The 26,250-nt window shown below is 56.6% G+C and overlaps 6 protein-coding genes across 6 annotated transcripts; 1 reads left to right on the forward strand and 5 right to left on the reverse strand.

The window, feature by feature from the left end:
• Positions 1-169: 169 nt before the first annotated feature.
• PHSY_001308 (nonsense-mediated mRNA decay protein) lies at positions 170-3,874 on the reverse strand (the record flags this gene model as incomplete). The annotated part of the gene is made up of 1 exon (XM_012331940.1): positions 170-3,874. One exon carries the CDS (start codon positions 3,872-3,874, stop codon positions 170-172), a length of 3,705 nt encoding a protein of 1,234 aa, XP_012187330.1.
• Positions 3,875-4,645: 771 nt separating this feature from the next.
• Positions 4,646-5,737, forward strand: PHSY_001309 (hypothetical protein; the record flags this gene model as incomplete). The annotated part of the gene is made up of 1 exon (XM_012331941.1): positions 4,646-5,737. The coding sequence occupies one exon, from the start codon at positions 4,646-4,648 to the stop codon at positions 5,735-5,737; it is 1,092 nt and encodes a 363-aa protein (XP_012187331.1).
• Positions 5,738-6,090: 353 nt separating this feature from the next.
• Positions 6,091-9,273, reverse strand: PHSY_001310 (developmental regulatory protein; the record flags this gene model as incomplete). Its single annotated transcript, XM_012331942.1, has 1 exon — positions 6,091-9,273. One exon carries the CDS (start codon positions 9,271-9,273, stop codon positions 6,091-6,093), a length of 3,183 nt encoding a protein of 1,060 aa, XP_012187332.1.
• A 756-nt stretch (positions 9,274-10,029) lies between these two features.
• On the reverse strand, positions 10,030-15,374 carry PHSY_001311 (hypothetical protein; the record flags this gene model as incomplete). Its single annotated transcript, XM_012331943.1, has 2 exons — positions 10,030-10,283; positions 14,120-15,374. The coding sequence occupies 2 exons, from the start codon at positions 15,372-15,374 to the stop codon at positions 10,030-10,032; spliced, it is 1,509 nt and encodes a 502-aa protein (XP_012187333.1).
• A 973-nt stretch (positions 15,375-16,347) lies between these two features.
• PHSY_001312 (hypothetical protein) lies at positions 16,348-24,586 on the reverse strand (the record flags this gene model as incomplete). The annotated part of the gene is made up of 3 exons (XM_012331944.1): positions 16,348-23,003; positions 23,108-23,321; positions 24,308-24,586. The coding sequence occupies 3 exons, from the start codon at positions 24,584-24,586 to the stop codon at positions 16,348-16,350; spliced, it is 7,149 nt and encodes a 2,382-aa protein (XP_012187334.1).
• Positions 24,587-24,693: 107 nt separating this feature from the next.
• On the reverse strand, positions 24,694-25,626 carry PHSY_001313 (hypothetical protein; the record flags this gene model as incomplete). The annotated part of the gene is made up of 1 exon (XM_012331945.1): positions 24,694-25,626. One exon carries the CDS (start codon positions 25,624-25,626, stop codon positions 24,694-24,696), a length of 933 nt encoding a protein of 310 aa, XP_012187335.1.
• Between the last annotated feature and the right edge of the window lie 624 nt (positions 25,627-26,250).

Genomic DNA, 26,250 nt, shown 5'->3' on the forward strand with positions numbered 1-26,250 from the left:
AAAAAGTTGCAGAAGTCTAACATTTGAAATGTTTTCGGTGCTGCACCTCTTGTCGTCCAGTGAAGACAACTACATGCATCTTCGAAACACTCTCATCCGGGCAAAGCCGACAACATCATTTACACACGAGACGAGACGCATAGACGGACATGGCAGCCTGTATTGTCAACTAGAAGCCGTGACTGGTCCAGATTTTAAAGTCGCCCGCTGCGCGCTTCTGGTTCTCCTTGCTGGTGGCAGCCTGCTCTCTCTGCTGCTGTTGCCGCTGTTGCTGTTCCTGTTGTCGCTGCCAGTGCTCCTGCTGCCGCTGACGATGTAGATGAGACAGAGAAGGCAGACCACCTTCACCCTGCTGAGATTCCGAACTACGCTCGTACGCAAGCACCTTCTCCTTCAGTTGCTTACGCTCCGCCTCTTCCTTCAGCTGCTTCGTACGCGTGTTGATGGCGATCGACGCTGTAGACGGAACATGCACTTCGTGCGTCACCTGCTTAGATCCCTTCTTGGAGAGCAGCGCGAACCTCATGTGCGACGTGTCGCCCTCCTCCGCCGCTTGCTCCGATGGCCTGCGTCGGAGCGGCAGACCGATCTCGGACAGACCTCCGGAGCTGTTGCTGCTGTGGACGTGGCTGTGGCCGCCAGCATTGCCTGAAGGCAGCGCGGTCCTTGAAAAGACATGCGCGCGCTGGTAGCTGGTAGCCGAGTTCGCGCTTGGCACAGGTGCGCCCGATGATGAGCCCAGCTCGGCCATCATCTTGGCCAGCTCGCGGTCAAACTCGTCGTCGGCTTCTTTTCGAAGCGCCAACTCTTCGTCTTTCCTGTGACGGTTCATTTCGTCTTGCTCGTCTTCCGACTCTTCGCCGCCAGAGGCGCTCGCTGTGTCAGAGCTCTCGGAATCGCTCGGCGAGTCTGTAGATGATGACGAGTCGCTGGACGGCGAAGACGCTGACGACTCGGTCTCGTCGGAAGAAGTGTCGTCACTCGAGGCATGGTCGGCCCCATGCCTCGCCTTGCGACGCTTCTCCTGGCCGTCTCCATCTTGGCCACTGGCTCCAGTTCGAGCTTGATCTTCGTCGGAGCTTTGTTCCTCAGTGTCCTCCTCTGCCTCTGTCTGAGCCGTCTTGAGTCGATTGGCAGCCAGCAACTCGTCCAATGCGGCTGCTGCTTCGTTGAACACCTTCTTCCACTTCCATTCCGGGCGTAATGTCTCGAGCGTCTCTGTGAGCATGAAGTCGACGTCCATCGGTAGAGGCTGATGCTTGCAAAGCACGTAGACGTTCAAGAAAGCCAAAAAGTCGTCCAGTTTCTTGCGCAGCGATCCACGATCGAAGCACGCGCCACACGTATCGAGCAGCGAACATATCAGTCTGATCCTGAAAAAGTCGTCAGGTGCATCCAACGGCGCAACTTGACCTGGCCACGGTCGGCCGTTGGGATGACCAAAGGTCGCAAGCGACCAAAGTTGCTCGAACACGATGCCGCTGTTGATGAGACGGTAGTTGTAGAGCTCGCCCAAATAGCAGATGGTGGCCACGCGGCGCTGATTGTGTTTGAAGATGTTCTCCTCCATGCCGATACGGATATTCTCGAGCACCTGATCGATCACCTCGACGGAAAATGCAGGATGGAAGCGGTCGAGGTCGTAGATGAGAATGGCGAGCAGGTGTATATGAGAGTATCGGATCCGCCATGCGCGAGTGAAGGCATCCTTCAACCAGCCGTGTACGTCCTTGTCGTCCCAAGGAAGCTTGCGGAGCTGGAGCACAACAGTGTCGATCGTCTTCTTCTGCAGGACGTGGTAGATCAAGTGTCGGATGTACAGCTCCATGGGCTGTCGCGTCTTTTGCTCGATCGCTTTTCGTTGTGGCGGGTTGCACTGGTAGTAGGCATTGTTCAACAATAGAAGCTGGCGCGAGTCGAGGTTGGCAGCAGCGCGTTTGCGACGGAGCATCTCGAGCATGCTCCTCATGTGCGCCGAAGTCTCTTCGGTGCGCAAGAGGTACCTCCCGCAGCCTTCGAGTAGTGAGGCGAGTACGTCGATGTTTGGCCCGGAAAAGTCCTCGAGGCAGGTTTTGAGGCAGTGGAAAATGGCATGGGTAGGCGTCACCTTGAACTTGGTGAGCTCCGAGATAAAGCGAGCATTCTTGGCACGAGTCTCGGTGAGATCGATGTTCTTTTTGCGTTGTAGGTAGCGGAACTCGTCTTCGAGCAAGGCAGTGAGGCCGGCACCAACGTCAGGCATGTACCTGGTCAGGATGGCCGCGAGACGTGCGTAGTAGGGAGCCAGGTCGATTCTGTTGCGTGGAAGAGAAGCAAGGTGTTTGACCAGCTTACGGCGAGCTGGCTTTGTAGCGATGAAGGCGAAATCCACAGCGGCGCTGTCGATCATACTGCGATTTGTCATATCTGGAAGCTTCGCCATGAGCGTGGCGAGCTGTGCTGCCGGCCCAGCGTTCATGGCTTCCTCTGTCGTTGGATCGCCATCAAGCCGCGGCGAGCTGGGCGCTGTGGATGACTCAGCTGCTTCGATAGGAACGGAGCTTTCTTTTGGGCCGTCCACTGTGTCTGTAGTGGTGGAAGCGGTCGCTACGATGCCAGTGGTTTGCGCCAAAATTGCGGGAGGAATGATGTCGCCCAAGTCCAAGATATCCTGATAGAACTTTTGCGAATCTTGATCCTCCCATGGACTCTGATCTGTGGCGAACTCTTCATCTGCGCGCTCGAATGCAGACTTTGAGTCGAGGTTGACACCAAGACCGACGGCATTGCTGCTAGAGCCAGAAGACTCCAACTCAGGCATGGGAACAGCTAGAAGCTCGGAAAGTACCCTGCCCCAATCGCGGACTCGCTCGAAGCTTTTTGTCATGCGCTCGTAATTGTGCTGACGATCTTCAAAGATCTCGCCGGATCGGATGTAGGCTTCGTGGTTTTTGCGATCCTGATCCTGCAACCGTTGGTGCTCCTTGACGATGCGACGGGCGAGCGTCTGAAAGTAGGTCTCGAAGAGCTTACGAAACTTGGCCTGCCACTCGGAGGACACCAGAGGTGCGCTCGATGGGTCGAGTTGATCAATCTGATCAGCGTTGATTGCGTCGCCGAGGGTGAGGGCTGCATCAGCCTGTTGCGATTCTGGAGATGCAAGGATCGACTGACCAAGACCTTTGAGGACGGCGATGAGTAGGGGGACATTTGAATGTTCCTTATCCGTAGCTAAGAGATTCTTGAGCAGAACAAAGAGCCAAGATGACCCAGTGTTTTCGGTGGAGTGACCTACAGCCTCTACTATTGCAAGCTCTGCAACAGCTCGGAGGAGTGGCTTCTGTCGAGCGATCCTAGCAGTCTCGTCCCTTTCCTTTTGGTCGGCTGCGGCGTTTTGATAGGTCGTCTTGCTTGGCGGCGCGAGTGCCTGCTCGAGCGCAGCAGTGAGCGGGGAGCTGAAAGCTTCACCACCAAAGCGGACATGAAAGGCAGAGAGGGTCTCAGCCGCAGCAAAGCAGTCTTTGGCCGTGACGCATCTGGCCAATCCCTCCGGAATTGCCTGGATGAGCTCCTGCAGGTACTTTTCGAGGTTGAGAAGAGGCAGATCCTTGAGGAGCTGGTCACGAGCATCGAGTGCGATGCTCTGCTTGACACGTTTCACGAAAGCGGTGTTCTTTTTGAGGTTCGAGTCGAGTGCTTTGGAGATGGGTGCGGGACCCGACCTCCAGACTTGTTGGTTTGCAGCTCGGAGCTGACGTCGCTTCCTCTCGCGCTCCTTGTAAAGGGCTTGCGCTTGGGATTCATCTTTAGAGTGTGGTGGTGCGGGAGAAGCGATTGACGATGAGGGTTTGGACAGCGCCACTGCTTCAGCGCTGCTCGTAGTGGCCGGCGCCATGTGTCACTGGAGGATAATCTGAACGAGTTCTATGGCGGTGACATGGGCATCTACGTCTGTCTCTGGCAGTACAGAGCCTTTTATGCGTGCTGTTGTCGATTGGATTTCAAGAGTGCTCTGCAGACGTATGATCGATGGATCTAGATGAGAGGACGCTGTGGTGGTCTTAGAGATGGATGGACCCAGCACGGAGCTGTCAAGTGTGCAATCTTCCCAATTTGGCGCAGCGACGAGCTTCAGATTCAGGGTCCAACCGATTCGATCTCACATCTGAATACATTTGCGCCACCTTAACATTCCGATGGTATTTTTCGGTGGATTCTGCCATGTGGTGTGAGCAGCCAGCGTTCCATGCAGCGCAGCCGTCGATTCCGCCGCGTGACGTTGTGAGTGTGTCACTTTGCGAGTTCCCAAATTTCTGCCTTGTCGAATTTGAACCCGACACTCGGATTGAGCTTAACCGGCCAAATAGAGTTCCTCAGGAAGAATCCGAGCCAACGCCATCCGGCTACAACGATCAACTTGGTCGCCGGGAATTCCAACCCTAGGCGCTGCCGGTCATTCGTGCTGTGCTCTCACTTATGTCCGAGCTTGAGTCTTGAAGCATGGAAGTTCCGAGGATGAGAAACGGAGAAAAGTCCGCAAGTGAGGCTTAACGCTTGGCAGCATAGCCGAACGAGTGGCTCTCAGCAGTACATAAAGGGTTGAGCACGTCCGTTCTCGTCTTCACCTTGCCCTCATCCTCCTTTTAGATCCTTCCTCGATCTCGAAATGTCGTTCTCAATCCCGTCCCAGCAAACTCAGATCGTGCTGCGCGAGCGGCCCACAGCCGCCATCAAGGACAGTCTCGGCGCCGCTGACTCCACCTACGAGAAGCGCACCGTTCCCGTCGCCAAGGAATCCGAACTCAAGGATGGCGAAGTGCTCGTTCGCGTGGAGTACGTCTCGCTCGACCCCGCCATGCGCGGATGGCTGCGCGATGCACGTTCCTACCTGCCACCCGTACAGATCGGCGAGGTGATGCGCGCAGGTGGTGTTGGTGTTGTTGTGGCATCCAAGTTCCCCGGTCTCAGCAAGGGTGACGAGGTCAGTGGTACGTTGGGGTGGCAGCAATACGCTCAAGTTCCCGGAAAGAGCGTCGAGAAGCGAACTGTCCGCGAAGGAGGCTCCCTGCTCGACTACCTGGGACCTTTGGGCTCGTCTGGCCAGACCGCTTACTGGGGTATCTTTGACGTCGCTGCTATCAAGGAGGGTGATGTAGTGGTTGTCACTGGTGCCGCTGGATCGGTTGGAAGCATCGCTGTTCAGCTCGCAAAGTTGAAGGGGTGCAAAGTCATCGCTGTCGCTGGTGCCGATGACAAGTGCGAGTGGCTCAAATCTTCGCTCGGCGCAGACGAGGCTCTCAACTACAAACATCCCGACTTCAAAAAGACCTACCGAGAGCTCGTTACCAAAAAGTACGGCTACATCGACGCTATCTTCGAAAACGTCGGCGGCGACATCCTCGACATGTCCTTGCTCTGCATGAAGCCGCACGCTCGCATCGCCTTGTGCGGTGCCATCTCGGACTACAACAACCCCAAACCCAACGGCCTGAAGAACTACCAGACCATCATCGCCATGCGCATCAAGTTGCAAGGCTTCATCGTGTTCGACTACCTCAAGCGCTACGGAGAGGCCGAGGACAACATGGTCAAGTGGATGAACGAGGGCAAGCTGGCGAGGAAGTTCCACGTCGTGGGTGAGGACTTGGATGGCAAAGCGAGGGAGCAGGGAAAGAGCTTGGAGCAGTGTCCCAAAGCTCTCAATGATCTGTTCGCCGGTAAGAACGTTGGAAAGATGGTGGTCAAGGTCGCTCCTTGAGCAACCTGTCGATGTGTATCGAAATTGCATCCGAGAAAAACAAAAGCTTTCATCTGGCTGTCAAGGCATGCACACTCGTGATCGTGAATGAAAGTAAATAGCTGCTGTGGTATTATCGCAAGGCAACGGGTGAAGCAGAAGAATACAAAATCCGGCCCGCCACCACAGAGTGTATTGTTGGCAAGTTGCGGGGGACTGAGAAGGAACGCGGGTATTTGAGCACGTCAAGAAAAGTGAACTACGAGAAGAAAAAGGTGACGAAAATAGAGGCCACAAAAACATCCACGAAAGTCCAACAACCAGCCAAGGGCCCAACGGAACATGCAATGCTACCACGACCATCGCGCGAAGGATCATTCTCCGCTGCCTGCGCTGGACACAGGACTCAAGATGGTCGATTTGGTCTTTCTCGGTGATCTGGTCAGATCCCACGCTCTGATGCCGCCAGCACCTCCCAAGTTGGCCATGCTGCGTTTGCTCTTGAGCGGGCTTCCGCTCGAGCTGCCTGGACTGAAGAGCAAGTTGGGACGACTCGAGTTCTTGCGCACCTTCTTCGTCGGACTGCCTGGCGGTGCGCCTGTTGTCGAACCTGGGCTATCGCCATCGTCGTCCGACCCCATCGTCCCCGTAAACCCGGTGACGTTGGACATGGTTCGCGTTCGAACCGAACTCGCATCGTCGTCAAAGTCGTCATCCTCACCCGAGGAGCCAAATCCGCGCAGAGGTACCTTGTAGCTTCCACTCGGCGCAACCGCCGAGCAAATCTCGTCGGCATCGTTCATGCCGTAGTTGACAAACGAGAGTTGCGAGAATCCGCCGGATCCCGAAGCGAGCGCAGACGGCGTCGGCGATTTCGATTTGCCAGGAGAGGTAGTGGAACGAGAAGAGACGGTACTCTGGTGGGAGATGGTACGGGCACGTGTGGGCGAGGCCGAAGTGGTGAGTTCGAGTGTGAAACCGCCCGTGCCGATGGTGCTGCCCTTGCTCTTCAGCATGCCCGTCGAGGTCGACGAGCTGGAACTTGACGTGGATCCAGAATTGCTACCGCCGGCAAGGGGCAGAGACGAGGTCGTGTTGATCCTTCGATTCGAAGCGATCTTTCGCAACCCTTGGGCCGTAGGCTTGCTCGGCGAAGGCGGCAACCCAGCAACGATGCCGCCGAGTGGACTGCGAAGGTGCGGCGTCGACTTGGTCTTGGCCGGCGATCGGGGCGGGCTCAGTGGCGCAGAGATCATGTTGGGCGCTTTCCTCGAAGTCACCTGCGCAGCGGTGCTGCTTTCCGCCTGCTTGTTTGCGACAGCCTGGTTCTGCATCTGTAGGAACTGCAGTTGCTGCTGCTGGAGCTGTCGCATACGCGTCTGCTGCATCGCAAGGTGCTCTCGCGAAGCATCCGCGGGCGCCGATCGCGGCGTGCTGGAAGCGGGCGGCATCAGGCCCATTTCCGAGGTACCCATCAGCTTCGACGGCTCGAGTGTTGTCACCGTCTGTTGCTGCTGCTGCTGAGACGCTTGCGCTTGCTGTTGACTGAACGGGTTTTGCAGCTGCATAGGGTTGGCCGCGATCTGCGAGGCCAGCGAAGGACTTGATTCCGCCCTGGTGAAACCAAGATGACTCGGCCTCCTAGGAGCAAGCAGCATCTGATCGCCACTCAATTGTTGGCCGACACCCACCATGCCGCTTGCTGTCAAGGTCAGGCCGTACATACCACCCCCGCGCTCGTGACCGATGCTTCCACTGCTGATGCTGTTGTGTCTCGGTGGTGGGTAGACTGATGTGTAGCCCGACATGTCTTGCGAGTTGGCGTTGCCCTGGCCTGCGTAGAGAGTGGCGTCATGCTGATGAAGGAACTGCTGGGTGAAGACGCCTTGCTGCTGCTGCTGCTGTTGGGCCAAGTGAAGATTCGAAAACTGATTCTGGATCGAGGGTGCAAAGTTGGCAGAGTCGGCAGAGAGCGGCATGCCTGGCATGCGCGGATCAAAGTTGGCACCGGGGTAGCCTTGCATCTGGACGCCCACATAGTTTTGCATGTGCGGGTGGTATGATGCATTCGCCATGCTGCTGGGGCCGGGCTGTAGCGGATGCTGCGGTGTGACGGGGGTGGGCAGTCCGGTCGAGCCCATGCTGAGCTTGCGCGGGGAGTTGCCTTCCATGCCATACATGAGGGCCGCCTGCACCGCCTTGGCTGCACGCTCACTAGCCTCTTGGCCAGCGAATTGCTGAGAAGGGGCGACAAAGTCCTGGTAGACACCCAGTCGGGCTGCTTGCTGCGCAACGTGAATCTGATGCAGCTGTGCAAGTCTCCTTCGCTGTTCTTCCGTCATCTTTTCTGGATCCACGGTCGACTCTGTTGGATTGTTGATCGTCACCGTACGTCCGGGAGAGACCTCGATCGTCTGGTCACTTCCATCTGCCGCGGGGACAGCGACAGGTGAAGGTGCGTGAAGATCGCGCTGCACAGCACGACGCTGGAAGAGCGCCGAAGACTGAGCCACGCTAGCATTACCTGCCAACTCTGTGATCAGTGGTAGACGAGTTTGGTTGAGACCACTCTCTTCGCCGTGCACACCGACATCATGAGCGGGGCTGCTGACTGCGCTCGATTTAGGTCCAAGTTCCAGGCCGAGTGCGTTCGAGTCGGGGATGCGTTCCTGCGGGAAACCGGCGTCGACGAGAAAGTCGTTGATCAGATGTTGGGTACCAGCGGCTTCCAACACCGGGTCGTCTCGCTGCAAGAGCGGCGCCGAGATGCATGAGCGGAGCGTGCGTGCTGCGGCACCAAGGAGCCCAGTGCTGTCGCCATCTGTGGAGGGTGGCGTCGGGTTGGGCGTTTCAAAGCCAATAGAGGTAGGTGCCCCAGGTGATGCGCCAGTGTCGGACGCTTCGATGTTGAAAGAGAATCTCGGCACGTTGGAGCTCTTGCGTGTGACCTTGGAGGTGATGGCCTGCGTCTGTCCGTACCAGATACCTTCGGGAGAGTCTATGTCCGAGTCGAGGCCACCGACTACTTCTGGGCCGTGGTTCCAGCCGGGAAGGTTGATGGTGGTTGTCATGTAAGGACTGCTTGAGCTCGAGTTGGACGCACTCTCGTGGAAAAAGTCGTCAATGTGCAGGGTGTCTGTGAATGTTGACTTCAAATCTGTTATGGGTTTGGGGGTGAAGCGAAGAGGTTGGCGTGTCAGTACGTTTGTGAACAGGTACACGTTCACTTCATCAGGAGATCGCTTACCGATCGAATGCTCAGCCAGGTTTGAAAGATAGTCGTCGGCATTGTTGAGTCCCATGGCCTTTGACTCTGCTGTGTTTGACCACGTGAGCATGGGCGGAGAGACCATGTCGAATCCATCGGTCAGGCTGGTGAAGCTGTCATGTCGAAGAAGCGACTGTTGTGTAGTCATGCTGGTAGGTGCCTTCGGTGTATCGTCATGAGTCGAAGCGTTGAGCCAATCGGAGACGCTGTCGGAAGCGACGAGGTTGTTGTGAGAGTTGTGTCGGCTGCCAAGCGATTTCCCGGAGGATGCGAAGACGCTGCTTGCCATCGTGATGGGTGATTCACGAGGGAAGCTAGCAGCCTCCCTTTCGAGGTTAAGTGAACGATGAGGAGTCGGCTGCGCTCAGCTGAGACGGTATTTCTGTACAGCTACGATTCGTCTGCCAGATGTCGTTGATGAGCGCTGGTGCTATGAAGTGAGTTGAAGAGCGATAACTGTATCTTTGCAATCGACCGGTATTGAGACAGGAGTCAAGGACGTATGGTCGTGATGTCGGTGGTGTGATGAGGGCGGAGAGACTGGTTATCGTAAGGATGAACGGAAGTATGGCAAGGTTGGTGGTGATGAGAATAGGATGTGCGAAAAAGATGGTTAGAGGAAAGCTGTATGATCGTGTCAGAGCGAAAAGAGGAAGGTGCAAATGACTGCAAGAGATGTCTCGCAAAAGAGACAAGGTAGGTTGGGGCGTGAACAAGATGTCAAGGCCAGGTGTGGGTGAGACAGAGCTTTGTTCTCGGGACGGCCGCAGGATCAGAAACCAAAGGCTGGACACACTGGTGGCGCCGCGTAGTGGGAGAGAAGGGGAAAAGAAAGGGGCAGAGCGGAGTAATGGGCCCGGCGACCGTAGGGGAGAAGTTACAAATCGTATGACGCCTCATGGTTTATGCGATGGCCTTGCTGAGTTTCGAGTCCAGCCTTTGGCACGACGGTCACCACCTTAGCGCTCTTCCGTATCAGACTCAGACTCAGATGCAGCTGCAGGCGGCAGCAGGACCGTGACAGGGAGCGGTGCTGGAGAGCATGTCAGCGTCCTACGGACGCCAAGTACGGTGCCCTAGGTACGAAACGTGTGTCGTCCGTTGAACCCTTTGACGGCAAGTCGATCTTTGCAGAAACTGTCACCGTCACCATCGCGAAGAACAACGACAATCGAGGAGACAGGTCATTCGACATGCGTTTGATGGAGAAGGGGAGAGGAGGAGAGGGGGGCGTCTTGGCCAAGCGACAGCATCGGACTTGACGCAGGGCCCGGATCTGCATTGCAGCTAGAGTTGAGCCTGCAGTGGATGTGCAGGCAGCTGCCCAAACAACACACACTTTGGAGGTCGACGAGAGCCACCTGGTAAGCGAGGTTGAAGATCGACAGTCTGTCAACTCCGAGTTGGTCGCAGACTGTCGGCTGAGCGCACTACTGCTGTGTTTACGTGTTTAGGCAGGCTGCCTGAAAGTTCTGTCGGAGAATCGGGCATTTAATTTGTTGCAGCGCGCAAGCCTGTTTGCCAAAAGAGTAAAATTAAAATCAATTTATGAAAACAGTTTCAAAGGGAGCACAACTCACCCCATCCATCATTACGACGCTGTAGATTGTGGAGCCTAATCTCCCCACTCTTTTAGCCGACGGATAGATGAAGACAGGGAACAAGCGACAAACCTTGCCTTGGCTCGATCAGATCTCTTGGGGCAGCCGCCACTAGGTAACCTGGAGCGGGAAACTGACGTGCATGGAGCCACAGCATCGTAGTCCATTGTTCCGACTTCACGCCCGTTTTACCCTAATCTTGTAACGAGCTTCAGTATGCAGCCGCTTCACTTCTTGCGGCAAGCAGGATGTGTGGCGATGACATCTCAGCGTCCATCAGCACATTTCATGAAGTACCGACGGAACGGCAACAAAAAGGAGTTGGTTCCACTACGGCGCCAGTCTATGAACCCTCAAAAAAGCGCCTCGAGCACAACAACCTCAACCTGGTCATCGGTTTCCCAGAACTTTGAGATCTGATCACCTTGAACACTCTGGACGGCATCTGTGCGTCGAAGCGATCCGACTCGAAAGCCGGAACTCAGACTCGCTTACCATCAGGAGGGTCAGGGGACACTCTCCGACCATGCATGGGCTCTGTACTTGACTCTTTCCCGGGCGGGACCACCACCCCTAGCTCGTTCAATGTGTACAATCGGCGACTGAAGATGTTTGTTTCTCTGCGATCCGAGTCAGGTTCGCCTCGTGGCCATTTGAGTGTCTCGAGCATAGAAGGCTTCGACAAACTGCCTAGCAGCCAATAGGAAAGCGTCCTTCATGATCCCTATTGTTAGCTTGTCTTGCTCGAAAAAGCTGCCCTGGTTGTGCTTTGAAACACATATCCGAGCGATCTCGACAAATAACGATGCAGAACGGTGGTCCTGTAGTCATCTGCAACTGGGTATCTCGGTAACGCAGACTCAGGGCGGACCATCAACTCAAAAATAAATTCGATTTCTCCATGGCTGCCGCCGCCTTGACCTAACTTTTCATGTGAGTCGTATGGCCGAGATGCCCATTCCCCGGGAGCCGCACCTCGCATGCAATGTCGGAAGCTTGAACCGCACTGCAGCGGTGCTGTTCTCGGAAGATACGGTCTACAAGTGCGAGAAGGAGGACCGAGGACGAAGGATGACACACCGAGTCGCGCATGACGTGCAGTGCCTTGCAGACGTGCTGCAATCAGGGTGCAGTCGAAGCCGACGTGGTTGATGCAGCTCAATGGTCGAATAGCGATAGGGTTTGGTGCGGTTTTGGACGTGGGTAAAAACGAGTTTCAGTCCCATGAGACTTCTCACCGAGATGAGACAAGGACCGCGAGCTTATTTAACTTCTACATCTCCTGCACCTCGGTGTAGACAAGCACCAAAAAAATTGAATTTGTAAATAAACTTTTTGAATTCGCTTCGACTTTGACAGCTGCAAGGATGATCAGCAACAGGCCCGGAGTGCCGCCGCTTCCATCCGCCCGGACGTACGTATACCTACCTCCCTTGTCCCTAGACCTCCCGTGATTCGGACCTTTAACCACGCTCTCCCGTCTCATTCACGAGCAACCAGTGTGGCTGGCAAAAAAAGGTCTAGAATGATCAGCCACATGATCTCCCAGCCATGATACCGTGAAACCCATGCCTTTCTCGTCAGCTTCATTCGCCGAATCGCAACGTCATCCTATGTGTTTTGTGAGCCAGCATTGCCCGTTTCGCCGACCGCTCAGAGTTTTTTTTCGGCTGAACCTTCTCAGATTGCCGCCAATCGTATGCCAACGGAAGCGTTGGCGCCCGAAACCCATCGTTTTGGGACCGAGACGCTCTTCATTGGGAAGGTATAGCCGCTCGAGATTGCAATAAGCAATTTGGCTCTCGAGAGTTGACAGCGGCTAAGTTGCTTCTCCTGAGCGGTTGCTCTACAATGTACTACACACTGATACTCTGCACGTGATCACCTTCTGTGACCGTGTTGGCCGGGCTGACGACACGATCCCACCACTCGTACTCTCTACCTCCCAATGCGTTGTATGCTGATCGATCTTTCACAAGTGTCTGCACGAGACCATACGATGTGAGGCTGACTCGGTTAACGAAGAGACCCACAAGCGCTGGAAAGTACGATCGGATCATCGCGCGTACATGACAGAACAATGGGAGGAACAGGAGCCCCTGTCTTAAAGCATCAACTCAGCCGTGTCGGCGTGCGAAACTACGTGGAAACAGAAGCCGTGTAGTTGATCGGGCGAGTGGCATACGCCGATGGAACGATTCTCAAAATTATATTTTTCTCTTGCACGTGTAAGATCGGCAGGAATTATTGATTTCTCAAAGAATTTGGGATGAAAGATCGGTTCCGAGGCGAACGGGCAATTTGTCGAGACGTGAACCATTGACACTCACACTCACACTCACACCTACGCTGCTTTCCCACATTCGCACATCTTCACCGCACTGACATCTCGCATCAACTATCATCTTGACACCACTTACACCGAACAAGTGCTGTCTACGTCCCACTCAGTCACCCCAAGCAGGCTCTTGGATCACCACCGCGCCGTATCATCGCAAAGATGGCTTCCATCTTCTCACCTTTCCGCAGCACATACCGATACCTTGTACGTTCGATCTTGTTCTCATCTTTGAACCTCGCTTGTCACGAGACTCTCTTGCCCGTGGCATCGAAGCGCTGACTTTGATTTCTCTTTCTGCACACATCCCACTTTCATTTTGGCCTTCCGGACTTGAACAGCAATATGCAGCGCACGAGCATCCAGTAGTCTTCTTCTCCATCGTCATCGGTTCCGTCGGACCGCTGGCAGTGGTCACCGTCCCACCGATCCGAAAGGCGTACGGCTGGAAACCCGCTGAGAAGGTCCCCACCTCGTATCCTCGTAAGCATCTCAGAACCATATGTGCGGCGTATAAGAAGCCGGGTTCAATGGCTGACACTTTTTGCGTTCTTGTGACTCAACAGTTCCGGCTCGTGCACGGGAGGAAATCTCTGCATACGAAGATGAAGAGTAGATGCACCAATGATGTACACGGCACAACAGAAGAGTAGCAATATCAGCAATTGCACCCAGTAGACATCTTGCTCGACAGAGCCACGGTGCGGGGTGGAACGTGCGTGCAAGCAGAAAGATGTGGTCAGAAGGGTTGAGACGGAGCAGGATGGAAAAGGTCAGGGAAAGGAGAGCTTGCCAGCTTCTGGATCGCGTCGATAGGAGAGGCTCAACCGACACAAATCTCAAGTGTCGAAGGACAGCAAGGTGTGGATCGCTAACCACTCCCGCACTCCCGCACGGACAAGTCTTGCCTGTCCGCCAACCGCTCTTGCGGCGAGTCCTTTCCTACAGCTGCCATTGAACGACGCCGTCGATCAAACGGTCATCCAGCTCACAGGTCGGAAAAGCCGGGACAGTCAGACAGAATCGAAACGTCACAAACAGTCACAATGAGTCGAGGTGAAGAATAGCGATGCTATAATCTCGCAAAGTGTGATACAAACTCGTCGCGCTGCATCACAACCCTGCTGTCCTCACCAACCGCCTATCCCAAGGCCCCAAATCGCTCTTCCTACACCCCTTGTCCTCCCTACACTCACACTCCCCACCCAGCTCCTTCGGCCAATCCTTCTTGGCCACGTACTCATATATCCTCTCCCTGTAATCCGACCCTGCAATATCGATCTTCTCCACCGTCGCCGTCGGCAGCCAACCCTTGATCCAACTCCAAATCGTACTAAACATGTACGGTGCGTTGATGATCTGGACCCTCCCCGACAACTCTGGAAAGTTGTTATCCAGGATGCTCAACAACTGCTGGAGTTGTCCCTTCATCGACCAAAACGTTCCCAGCCCTAACCCGGCTAGGTTGACCACCATCATGTTGTCATCCACCCACCGCCCGCTCGCTACACTGCACGGTTCGTACCGATGTCGCACCGCGAGCTCCAACGTCACCGCAAAGTTCTGAATCACGCGTTCCGGCGTCGTCTTGCGAAACACCTCGGTGCAGTTCATGTTGCCCAGATCTTGGATGAAGATCGGTCGTCCCAATCGATCCGTCTTGTGAAAGTACATGCACCACCCGTGTGCCGCCACCGCATCGCGCTCTTCGAACTCGAATTCTTGTACTAGACGATCCAGCTCGATCTCCTTCTTCCAAGCCTCGGCTTTGAGGTACATGGTTCGTGCCGCTTCGACGTTGAAGCTCCTCGCTCGTAGGAAGCGCAGCAACTGCGTTTCCTGGTACGAAGGGGGGTTCGATTCGGGATCTTGCAGTGCTCCGTCGAGCTTCAGTCCCTGCGTAAGGTCGTGAAGCGCTTTCGACTGCGCCGATGTCAAGTTGCCAGGGTGTCCCGGGAGAGGTTTCGCATTGGGATTTTGAAGAATGCGCTTGAGCGGCGAGTCTTCATAAACGTCCGTTTCAGGTGTGGCCAAGGGGGGACCGAATACATCCGTTTCATGCTTGGAGAAGCTGCCTCTCCTTGAAGCTGGTGCTGACGGCGCGTGCGTGGACAGAGCTCTTTGGTTCTCCGAGCTTGTTCGAGTCGATGCTGCGCCCTTTTGAAGGTCGAGCTTCTCGAGGCGCTGAGAGCTCTCTTCCAATGGAGTGACTGCCGGCGAAGTCGTACCGGCGGACAAGGTCCCGGACGCAAGTTTGCCAGTAGAGCGTGTGAAAGATGCGAGTCGATTGCGGAGAGAAGAGGGTGTGGTGCTTCCGGTAGGAGTGGAGGGGTTGACGTCGGGCTTAGAGCCTGCTGCGGCCGCAGCACTGCGACTGGCAGACCAGGTAGCATTGCGGTTGGGTGGTGGAGTGACGGGCTCCAGCGACCCGGACGAGGTAGATGAGTCCATTGAAGGAGGCATTGATATGTGCTAGCTGCACCTGTCAATGCTGGTCGATAATGGTGGCCGACGAATAAGCTAGAAGAGCTGAAACCGAGTCTCTGCGGATGGGCCCAGGTGATGAGATATCGTGATCGCAGGAGATGAGTGTCTAGCGCAATCCCGTCTCGTTCTGCCAGAAGTCGCTCGGGAACCACTTCTCCGTGCGGGAACGATGCGATGCCCTGCTCTGAGTCGTGTTGCGTAGTGACCGTTGACACGTTCGCTGAACACGGACGCCGATTGATGAGGCGGACTAGAACAGAGAAGCAACGGATTCTGAAGTTGCTGATTCTTGACCGGTCAGGGACTGAAGCCACAGGTGTTGTAGTTGCTGTTGGTAAGACTAAACGAAGGTCGATGTAGAAAACGTAAGGGATGAAGAGAGAGCTTGTGCTCTTTCAGGGTTGCCGAAGTGGGACCGAGCGCGGTCACACGCTCAGTCACAGCTTCTCTCGGCGCACTGATTCCCGACCACCGAACGGGCTCGTGTGACTGCTGCTCTGCACCCAACAATCAAAGAGTGTCAGCAACGCTGTCAATTTCGAAAAGCTTCGGATTTCTTCTTGACTGGCTCTGCTGCCTGCAATTTGAACCTCCACAAAATATCTCCTGCCGGCTGGGAAGACCCGATACCCTCTTGACCTGTTCTCCTTGATCGCCCAATCAGCGTCAACACTTCTGCACCATCGTACAAGCTACCCACTCGCATCTTCTTGCTCAGATGTACAGACATTGCAGCCAAGGTTGAGTTCAAATCCAAATCATATTTATCAACAGTTTTCTTCTAGAGGATAGTAATCAATATAGGAAAAAGGGCTTTACAGTCGCTTCCATCTCTCAAGACCTGTAGGTCGTCCATCCTTCCATAGACAGTCTCGATTCTGCTACGAGTTCAAGACGCCGTCAAGCTTCGAAAAAAGGAAAGCTGTGCGAAGTAGCTTCAAGAGCGCTGGGGAAGGACCATGGCAAGCAGGGCCATGCGCAGGTACAGTCCGTACTTGACCTGTCGCCACCAAGCTGCACGAGGATCGTACTCGAGGTCGTCCGCCAGCTCGTTGTTCTTGGGCAAGGGGTGCAGGACGATGGTGGTCGACTTGCACTTGGACAGTGTCGCATTGTCCACCACGTAGCTGTCCTTGACCGCTTCGTACGATGCCAGGTCGGGGAAACGCTCCTTCTGTACACGAGTGACGTAGAGCACATCGGTGCGAGCGAGAATGTCGTCCGTGAGCTTGGTCGACTCGTACTGCTTGATGCCCTTGCGTGCCACCGCCTGCTTGACGTCTTCCGGCATCTTGAGCGATTCGGGGCTGACGTAGTTGACAGTCACGCCGTACAGGCACAGCAGCTGAACAAGGCTGTGCACCGTGCGCCCGTACTTGAGGTCACCCACCATGGTGATCGTAAGTCCAGCCACGGTACCCATCTCTTCTCGGATGGCGAACGTGTCCAGCAGAGCTTGCGTAGGGTGTTCGATAGACGACTCGCCTCCCGAGATGACCGGAACAGGAGAGTGCTTGGCAGCCAGGTGCACGCTGCCAGCCGCAGGGTGTCGCATCACCACCGCGTCCGCGTAGCAGCCCAGGGTGCGGATCGTGTCCGGGATCGACTCGCCCTTCTGCACAGACGACTTGTCCGGCTGCACCTTGACAACTTGGCCGCCCAGACGGAGCATGGCGGCCTCGAAGGAGCACGACGTTCGTGTCGACTCTTCGTAGAACAGCGTAGCAAGAACGCGTCCACGCAGCAGGTCCACTGAGCCCTGACGCTCGACCATAACGCGCATCTCGGTGGCAACCGAGAACAGAGCGTGCAGGTCGTCACGCGTGAAGTTCTTGACAGAAAGAATGTGTCGTCGCGCAAAGGTGGGGTGGTACAGCACCGATCCCAACGCGGGTGCCGAGGGCGCCACGGACAGAGCCGTCGATTCGTTGGCGAACGCCGCCATCAAGCTGCCGCTGCGAGGCTGAGCGGGCTCGGTCGAGCCCAGCACTGGCGACTTGAGACCCAGCGACAGAGGTGGAGGCGAGGTGGGCGCGTCTTGCGTCGACACCACACCAGAGCCAGCGGCCGCAGTGGCAGAGAACGAAACGCGGCGACCGGCAGCCTTGGCCTGCTTAGCCACCGTAGCGACGCTGCTCACATTGCTGCCCAACGAGGCATCCGAAAGCACCTCGCCATCGACGAACACGGTCTTGCCCTTGAGCGTCACACGGTTGATCGAGCCCACCGTGGCACGCGACTCGAGCGGCGACCAGTGGTCGCGGCGCACGAACGCGGTAGGTCGGTCGATCTCGATCTCGACCTGCGTGTTGGCCTGTGCCTGGACGCCAAAGATCTCCTTGGGCTTGGTGTAGAGCCTGAGCAAGATGTCGTCGAGCGTCAATCGGTGCTCGTTGACAGCGTCGAGCAGCAGCAAGAGCGTCTCTTCGATACCCGACTGCGGCGCAGCCACTTCGCCGATCTCCTTGGCGAGCTGGTAAGGCGTACTGCCGATCGAGAACATGTCAATGTCGTCCAGGTTCTCCCACAACGCCTTCTGGTCATCCGCCGAGGGCAGGCAGGTGGCCTGAGGGTACATCTCGGTGGTGAAGAAGAGCGCGTAGACGGCAACGTCGCAGGTCACTTGCAGACCCTTGGCCTTGGCGAGCGCGATCAGGTGGATGTCGTCGCGCGAAAGCACGTTGGTGACGTGGATCGAGCGGTTGTTCAGGCTGGCCAGCAGCAGCACCGACGCGAGGTCCGTGTTGCGCGCATCAGTGACAATCGGGCGGTCCGCAGGCCACGAGGCGAAATGAGACGCGATAGTGGCAGCTTTACTGACGTTGGAACCGAGACCGTTGAACGAGATGAGCAGCGAGCGAGCGCTGTCGGCGAGCTGGTCGATCGATTCGTGGTTGCCGGCGGTAGCAGAAACACCGAGCGAGACATCGCAGTGAGCGCCACCAGCGATCTTGCTCTCGGCGTTGGCGAGCGAGGCAGCATCGACGACACTCGATGAGACACCGGCGGGCATGACCTGGATCGTGGTGAAACCACCGGAAATCGAGGCGCGAGTGATGGCAGCAAGCTCTTCAGCGCTCACCTGGCCGTCAGCGATGCTGGGCACGAACGCGTTGACGTTGATGAGACCGGGCAGGGTGAAGGCGGTGTGGCTGGTCTTGAAGTCGACGGGCGAAATGTCGAAGCTGGAGCCCGCCTTGCGGTGACGAGCAAGCGCCTCGACAAAGAGCTTGGCGTTCTTGACGTTGGTGATGAGCGGAATGGATCGGTCGATCGCCAATCGACGGGCGCGGTAGCCCATCGAGGTGAACGACACGGGACGACGGTATTTGTTCTTGCTTGGCAGCGAGATGAAGAGCGACGAGAGACCCTGGGTCAAGTGCGTGAGCAGCGAGTAGGATGCCTTGGCGGTGTCCTCGAACTTGGACTCGTCGTCCTCGGGAAGCGCCTCGAGGTGGATGACGGGGATGCCTTGCTCCGAGTAGAAGTCGGCGGAACCGGACGAGCCGTACAGGGTGAAGCCAAGCTGGTGCAGCGTGCGCACAGCGGGCAGCAGCTCCTGCTTCTCGCTGTACGAACCGATGCTGAGCAAGACGTTCTTGGTAGGGAGGCGGATTCCGGAAGCGATCATGGCCTTTAGGTAGGCCTCGTACTTGTCGCGACCGAAACAGGCCACCTCACCGGTCGAGGCCATCTCGACGCCGAGAATCGGGTCAGCGCCAGCAAGACGGCTGAAACTGAACTGGGGCACCTTGACACCGACGTAGTTGCGGGGCAGGTCGACCGGAGGGTAAGCCTCGACGGGCAGGTCGAGCATCAGATCGGTAGCCATCTGGATGGCATCGACACCAGTGACCTTGCTGACGAAGGGGAACGATCGCGACGCACGAACATTGCACTCAATGACCTTGATGTCGTTGTTCTTGGCGATGAACTGAATGTTCATGGGACCCGTGATGTGGAGCGAGGCAGCGATCTTGGCAGTGGCCACCTCGATACGGCGAACCGTCTCGGGGTCCAAATCTTGCGGGGGCAGGATTAGGGTAGCATCACCGGAGTGGACACCGGCGTTCTCGACGTGCTCCGAGATGTAGTGCATCATCAATCGACCATCCTTGGCGACGGCGTCCATCTCGATCTCCTTGGCACCCTCAAGGTACTTGGTGATGACGACGGGATGCTCGCGGTTAATGGCGGCGGCCTGCGACAGGTAGCTGTTGAGATCTTCGGGCGAGTAGACGACGTTCATGGCGGCACCACTGAGCACGTACGAGGGTCGCACCAGCACAGGGTAGCCGAAGCGGGCACAGGCAGACTGGGCCTCCTCGAAGCTGGTGAGCTCCTTCCACATGGGCTGGTCGACTCCAATCTTGTCGAGCATGCGCGAGAATTTGTATCGGTTCTCGGCCATGTCGATCATCTCGGGCGAAGTGCCAAGGACCTTGACGTTCTGGCGGTACAAGGGCAGCGCAATGTTGTTGGGCGTCTGACCACCCATCGACATGATGACACCAGCCGACTGCTCGGTGTCATAGATGTCGAGCACGGTCTCGAGCGAGATGTTCTCAAAGTACAGGCGATCGGCCTCGTCGTAGTCGGTCGAGACCGTCTCGGGATTGTAGTTGACCATGATCGTCTTGAAACCGCGCTGGCGCAGGGTTCGGATGGCGCGCACGGCACACCAGTCGAATTCGACCGACGAGCCGATACGGTAAACGCCGGAACCTAGCACCATGACACCCTTGTCGGCGAAGTTAACGTCGTGCTCGACGGCGTTGTAGGTGGTGTAGAGGTAGTTGGTGTAAGCCGGAAACTCGGCAGCCACCGTGTCGATCTGCTTGACAAAGGGCATGATGGCGTGCTCCTGGCGCATCTTTCGGACGGCAAGCTCGGTCGAGTTGAGCGCCTTAGCCAATTGCTTGTCAGAGAAACCAAGCTGCTTGGCCTGACGAAGCATGGAGACCGGGAAGCTGGCGGCATTGTGCGAGGCAAACACCTTGTGGGCATTCATGATGCGCATGAGCTTGCTGAGGAACCATCGGTCGATGTTGCTCATCTGGTGGATCTTGTCGACCGAGTAGCCCTTGGCCATGGCGTTAGCAATGGCAAACATGCGCCTGTCGGTGGGGTTGGTGAGCTCCTCGTCGATCTCGTCGTCGGCGACAATGTCGTTCTGGCTGAATCCATCGTGGGCATAGTCGACCGACCGGATGGCCTTTTGGATGGACTCCTCGAACGTGCGACCGATGCTCATGACTTCACCGACACTCTTCATGGAAGAGCCAAGCTTGCTGCTGACACGCACAAACTTGCGCAGATCCCAACGAGGGAACTTGGTGACGACGTAGTCGAGCGAAGGCTCGAAGCAGGCGCTCGTCTCGCGCGTCACGCTGTTGCGGATCTCGTTGAGAGGAATGTTGAGACCCAGCTTGGCAGCGATGAAGGCGAGGGGGTATCCGGTGGCCTTGGAAGCGAGCGCCGACGATCGCGAGAGACGGGCGTTGACCTCAATGATGCAGTACTCGCGCTTGTGCGGGTTGAGCGCGTACTGGATGTTGCACTCTCCGACGACACCAAGGTGGCGGATGACGTTGACGGCGGTGGTTCGGAGCATGTTGTAGTCGTCGTCGCTGAGCGTCTGCGAGGGAGCGATGACGATCGAGTCACCGGTGTGGACACCGAGAGGGTCAAAGTTCTCCATGTTACAGACGGTGATGCAGTTGTTGCGGCAATCGCGAACCACCTCGTACTCGACCTCCTTCCAGCCCTTCATCGACTTTTCGACGAGCACCTGGGGCGAGTTGGCAAAGGCAGCAGCGCAGAGCTTGCGGAGCTCCTCGACGTTGTTGGCGAAACCGGAGCCGAGACCGCCGAGGGCGAAAGCAGCGCGAACAATGACGGGGAAGCCGATCGATTGGGCGGCAGCGAGAGCCTCGTCCCAGTTGTTGGCGGCGGCAGAGGGAGCGCACTTTTCGCCGATCTGTTCCATGGCCCTGGCGAAGAGATCACGGTCCTCGGTGGTGATGATGGTCTCGATGGGTGTACCAAGTACACGCACACCCATCTTGGGCAGCTCGTCCTTGATCTTGATACCGACGTTGAGTGCCGTCTGACCACCGAAGGTGCAGTAGATACCATCGGGACGCTCGTGCTCGATGACCTTGAGTACGAATTCGGGAGTGACGGGCAGGAAGTAGACCTTGTCGGCCAGACCGGACGAGGTCTGGATGGTGGCGATGTTGGGGTTGATGAGCACGGTGTAGATGCCTTCCTCCTTGAGCGCCTTGATGGCCTGCGAACCGGAGTAGTCGAACTCACCAGCCTGGCCGATGCTGAGACCACCGGAACCGAGGACAAGCACTTTGCGCACGTGGACACGCGGCACAGCAGCAGCGTTGTCGGCGAGGAGACCGCCTGTGAAGCCAACGGGGGGCAAGATGGTGGCAGGGGTGGCGCCGGGAGCAGCCTTGACAGCGGCACAGTCGACGACACTGCGGATGAAGACGTCAAAGAGGAATTCGGTGTCGCGAGGACCAGGCGTGCTTTCGGGGTGGAACTGGACACTGAAGAAGGGGCCTTCGGTGCAGTAGATTCCTTCGTTGGTGTCGTCGTTGGCGTTGGAGAAGAGAGGCTTCCAGCCGGCGGGAAGGGTGTCGGCGTTGACGGCGTAACCGTGGTTCTGGGAAGTGATGTAGCAGCGGCCGCTGATCTGGTCGGTACAGGGGATGTTGTGGCCACGGTTACCGAACTTGAGCTTTTCGGTCTGTGCGCCGGCGGCGAGAGCCAGCAGCTGGTGACCGAGACAGATACCAAAGACGGGGATCATGTTGGCACCCTTCAGCTTGAGCAGCTCGGCGATGCGGGCGATGGTGGGACCGCACGAGACAGGGTCACCGGGACCGTTGGAGATGAAGAGACCGTCAAAGGCCTCCGGCTCGGCGAGGAAGTCGTAATCCCAAGGGACGACCTTGAGTTCGACACCGCGCGAGGTGAAGCATCGGATCTGGTTGTACTTCATGCCAACATCGAGGGCGAGGATGCGGATGGGACGACCGGAAGGGTGGAGGAGAGGGGCCTCAAACTTGCCGAGCGACTCGCCGGAAGCGGTGTTGGCAGGAGTGTAAAGCTGAGGCTTCTTGCACGAGACGCGCGCGACCAAGTTCTGGGCGTTGGGGTCGGCGAAGGGGAGATCGACGACGACCTTGCGCCAGTCACCGGCAGCAGCAGCGTCGGCGATGGAAGCGCCAGGCTGAGGCATGAGAAGCTTGCCGAGCATGCTACCCTGGTTGCGGATCTTCTTGGTCAGAGCTCGGGTGTCGATGCCGTAGATGGCGGGCACGCCGCTCTCCTTGAGCCAGTCCGACAGGCCGGTCTGGGCGAGGTAGTGGCTGAACTCGTGGCTGTAGTACGACACGACGAGACCGGCCACGTGAATGCGGCTCGACTCGAAAGGAGAGGCGAGGAGCTTTTGAATGCTCTTCGCAGCTTCCTCCCGGCTGGGCACACCGTAGTTGCCGGCGAGGGGGAAAGTGAGGACGAGGATCTGACCCTCGTACGAAGGGTCGGTGATCGACTCGACGTAGCCAACCATACCTGTAGATGGCCGTATGAGAGGGGATGGAGAGAGCGGGTCAGATGATCTAACACACTGCGATCGCCGACGGCTGCGTCGAAAGCAGCAGCAGGACGAGACTTACCAGTCTGGAAGACACATTCACCAGAGACGGACTTGCCTTCGGCACCGAAGCTGATACCTCGGTAGGCGGTGCCGTCGGCAAGTTCGAGAACCATCTCGGTGCTGTCCTCTTGACCGAGAGGAGGGCTAGTTGCGGGGGGGAAGAGGGCGACCTGGCCGTTGACGGGCGAGGCGATCTGGCCTGCTCCCAGCGAAGGGGTGGCCATGTTGACGGTCTAGAAAAGGGTGTAGAAAAAAGAAAGCAGGCTTGGAATACGGAGACGAAGACTCGGAGAGAATTTCCTGTGAATGCGACAGGAAACCAGTTTTTTGAGAGAACCGGGACTAACTCGAAAGAAGGTGATGAACCTCGGACAGCAATCAGAGCTGAACAGAATGAAGGTTACTTTTGAAGGGCGTGCAAGGGCTCCGTGAAGAGTGATCCTTGGAAAGGGAAAGAGAAGATTCGTCTACCGAGACAATAGAGCGAATCTACCAGACGAGATAATCGCAATTGCGATGCTCGAAAGAAACGATGATGATGGTGGTGGTGATGGACGATGAACACAATCAAGGAAGGAGAAGGGCGTCAAGGGCGCGATTTGGATTGGCAGATCAGATCGAGTTCTTGGACCTCGTTTCGACCTCCTTCCTGTCTTGCGTGATGTGTTGTGCTCGCTAAGAGAGGAAGGAAGGAGGAAAGGAGGAGGAAGAAGAAGGAAGAGTAGAAGGAAGATGGTGGGAGCGCCGTGCTAGCGACTAACCTTCTCCAGACTCAGCCTGCCAAACCAAAAAAAAAGTTTTTTTTGAGCTTTCGCTCGAGCCGCTGGAGACGGACAAGGATCTCTCCGCTCTGTGACGGCAGGATCAGCAGCCAGCCGATGCTCAGACGCGAATCGTTACTTGCAGCGCTTTGTGTTTGAGTTCACTTTTCTGGAGCTGCAGTCTGTGCGACGGCTCTTTCAAGAAGAAAATCGACGCTCGAGTAGGAATTCGGGTGCTCCGCATAAGAGCGGCATCTGTGCTCTGTGTCGCCTGAAAAAATTTTAAAGCTTGGAATCTTCAAATTCTGTTGCAGCTTGAAGATCCGACGCGGTCGTGCATTTCATTTTGACTCTGATGTGCCGACGCGACGGTAAAGACAAACCAAAGGCTGTCGCGCTAAGAGCTGCTTTCCAACCGCCGATTTCCAGTTTCTCATGGAGACAACTCTACCTCTCACGGTTTCTGCATATCCGACCGACGGATTCCTGCTGGCGAAAAGCAATTGACCGATCTGAGCCGACCTTGCATAGACCGAACCAAGCAGTGCATCGATCGAGTCAGGCATTTGCTTTGTGCCGCGTGGTTGATTCAAATGCCGCCCTCGCCAGTCAGGTTGACCCTTCCCGAAGATTCCATGTCTGGACTCGGACGAGCGATCGGGCTGTTGCTCTGCCGATTCACCTCTGCCCTTCTGCATGCAAAGCTTATGAACCTCGTTGAGATCAAGGCGAGCCATCGTATAACAACGCGGGGTATCATCATTGATGCTAGTGTACAAAACGTGTTGGGAACGAGACTGACATGCATTCGGTAATCCAGCGACCGATTCGAGGCAATGCTGAGCTACTGGCGCCGACGCTTGTTCTTGAGCTTGGCCAGGCATTCCGAGCAGTACCACTTTTGTGGCAGAGGCTTGGTGACACCCACACATCCAATGTGGAACCATTCCTTGCAGTCCGGGTCGTTCTCCGCATTGTCGCATCCGATCATCTCGCCAAATGAGACGCGCTGGCAGAAGCAGTACGGCGTGTCGTCCTTCTCTTCGCCTTCCTCGCCCTCGCCAGGTTCGCCTTCGAAGCCTTCCAGACCTGCCAACCCGCCGAGCTCGGTGCTCTGCGACAGTCCTGATCGACCCGGCCCACTGGCTGACAGCGAGCCTCCGCGTGCTTTGCGCGAGGCGCCGAATCCTCGCACTGTAGCCCCCAATCCTCGTTCTGGCGGTGCTGGCGAACCAGATTCGACCGGTGTCGTGCGTCCAGCTGCTCTTGCTCGAGCCGCCGCGCTCATCGGTGTGCCTGGCGTCAGCGTGCCAACGCCTGGCGACAACAAGCTGCCCTTGCGCTTGAGACCCGCTAGCGGAGAATCCAGCTCCACCGCGGGACTCTTGAGACCTGCCAACGCTGCAGGAAGCGCAGACAAAGACGGAAGCACCGGCGTGCCAATCGATGCGGTCGAAGAGTAGTTGCTGAGCACAGCTGGGCTGATCTTGTTCATTTCTTCCTTCAAGTGCTTGTGGTGCGCATGAATTGCGCGCCAGAGACGCAGGCTCAGCGCTTCCTTCTGCGAGCTCCACTCGTCTGCGCGTCCGTAGTCGGTCCGAATCTTGTCGGCCAGCTTTTCCGCCTTGACCCGATCCGCTTCCGACAGATTGCCTGCTGGATTTGACAGTCCACCACTTGACTTCTGCAGCAACTCTCTCAGCTGTACTTCGCGTGCTGTGATTTTGGGAAGCAGATCTTGAATCTTGGCGTCCTTGTGCTCGATCTCCTTGACCATATGGCTCACCTCCTGCGGCAAGTTGTCCAAGTTGGAGATGAACTCGGTTGCAATGGCAGCAATCTCTGCTGGGTCCTCGATGTGCATCATAATGCCAGGCTGTAGCACTGATGCGGCGTCAGAAGGGTATGTTTGCTTTGATCGTGAGCGAGAGCAGGTGTGCAGGGGTGATTGTAGGCGTTGATACTGTTCTACAAGTCGGCCCTGCTGCAAAAGACAAGGCTAGCCAGATGCCTTCAGCTGTGTGTGTGTGTGTTTTGGATACGATCCGTAATATCCAGACTGCCGGCGCTGAACAACTTCGTGCTTCGATACACCTTGAACTTGCAATAGCACTGATGGATCCGGGTCGAGATGATGATGGTAAGGGTCCAGGCTGCAAGCGCGACATCCGCAGCTCAATTCCGACGCTTTCTCGCCAAAATGGAAAGGCCGAGTCCCGAGACTTGCACCAAAATTTTGGGTTTGTTGCGTTTCTTCCTGCTGCAGCTCAATTCCCTCCACACCTTTCCACCTCGGCTGTGGTACATGCTGATCAACAGCATACACTGCATTGCTTCCTCCTTCTAGACGCAGCTTGCTCTTCGGCACGTGATCGCTGCAAAAGACCGATCCCTGCCTTCC

Source organism: Pseudozyma hubeiensis (genome assembly GCF_000403515.1).
Source record: "Pseudozyma hubeiensis SY62 DNA, scaffold: PHS15, whole genome shotgun sequence".
Classification (NCBI taxonomy): Eukaryota; Fungi; Basidiomycota; class Ustilaginomycetes; order Ustilaginales; family Ustilaginaceae; genus Pseudozyma; species Pseudozyma hubeiensis.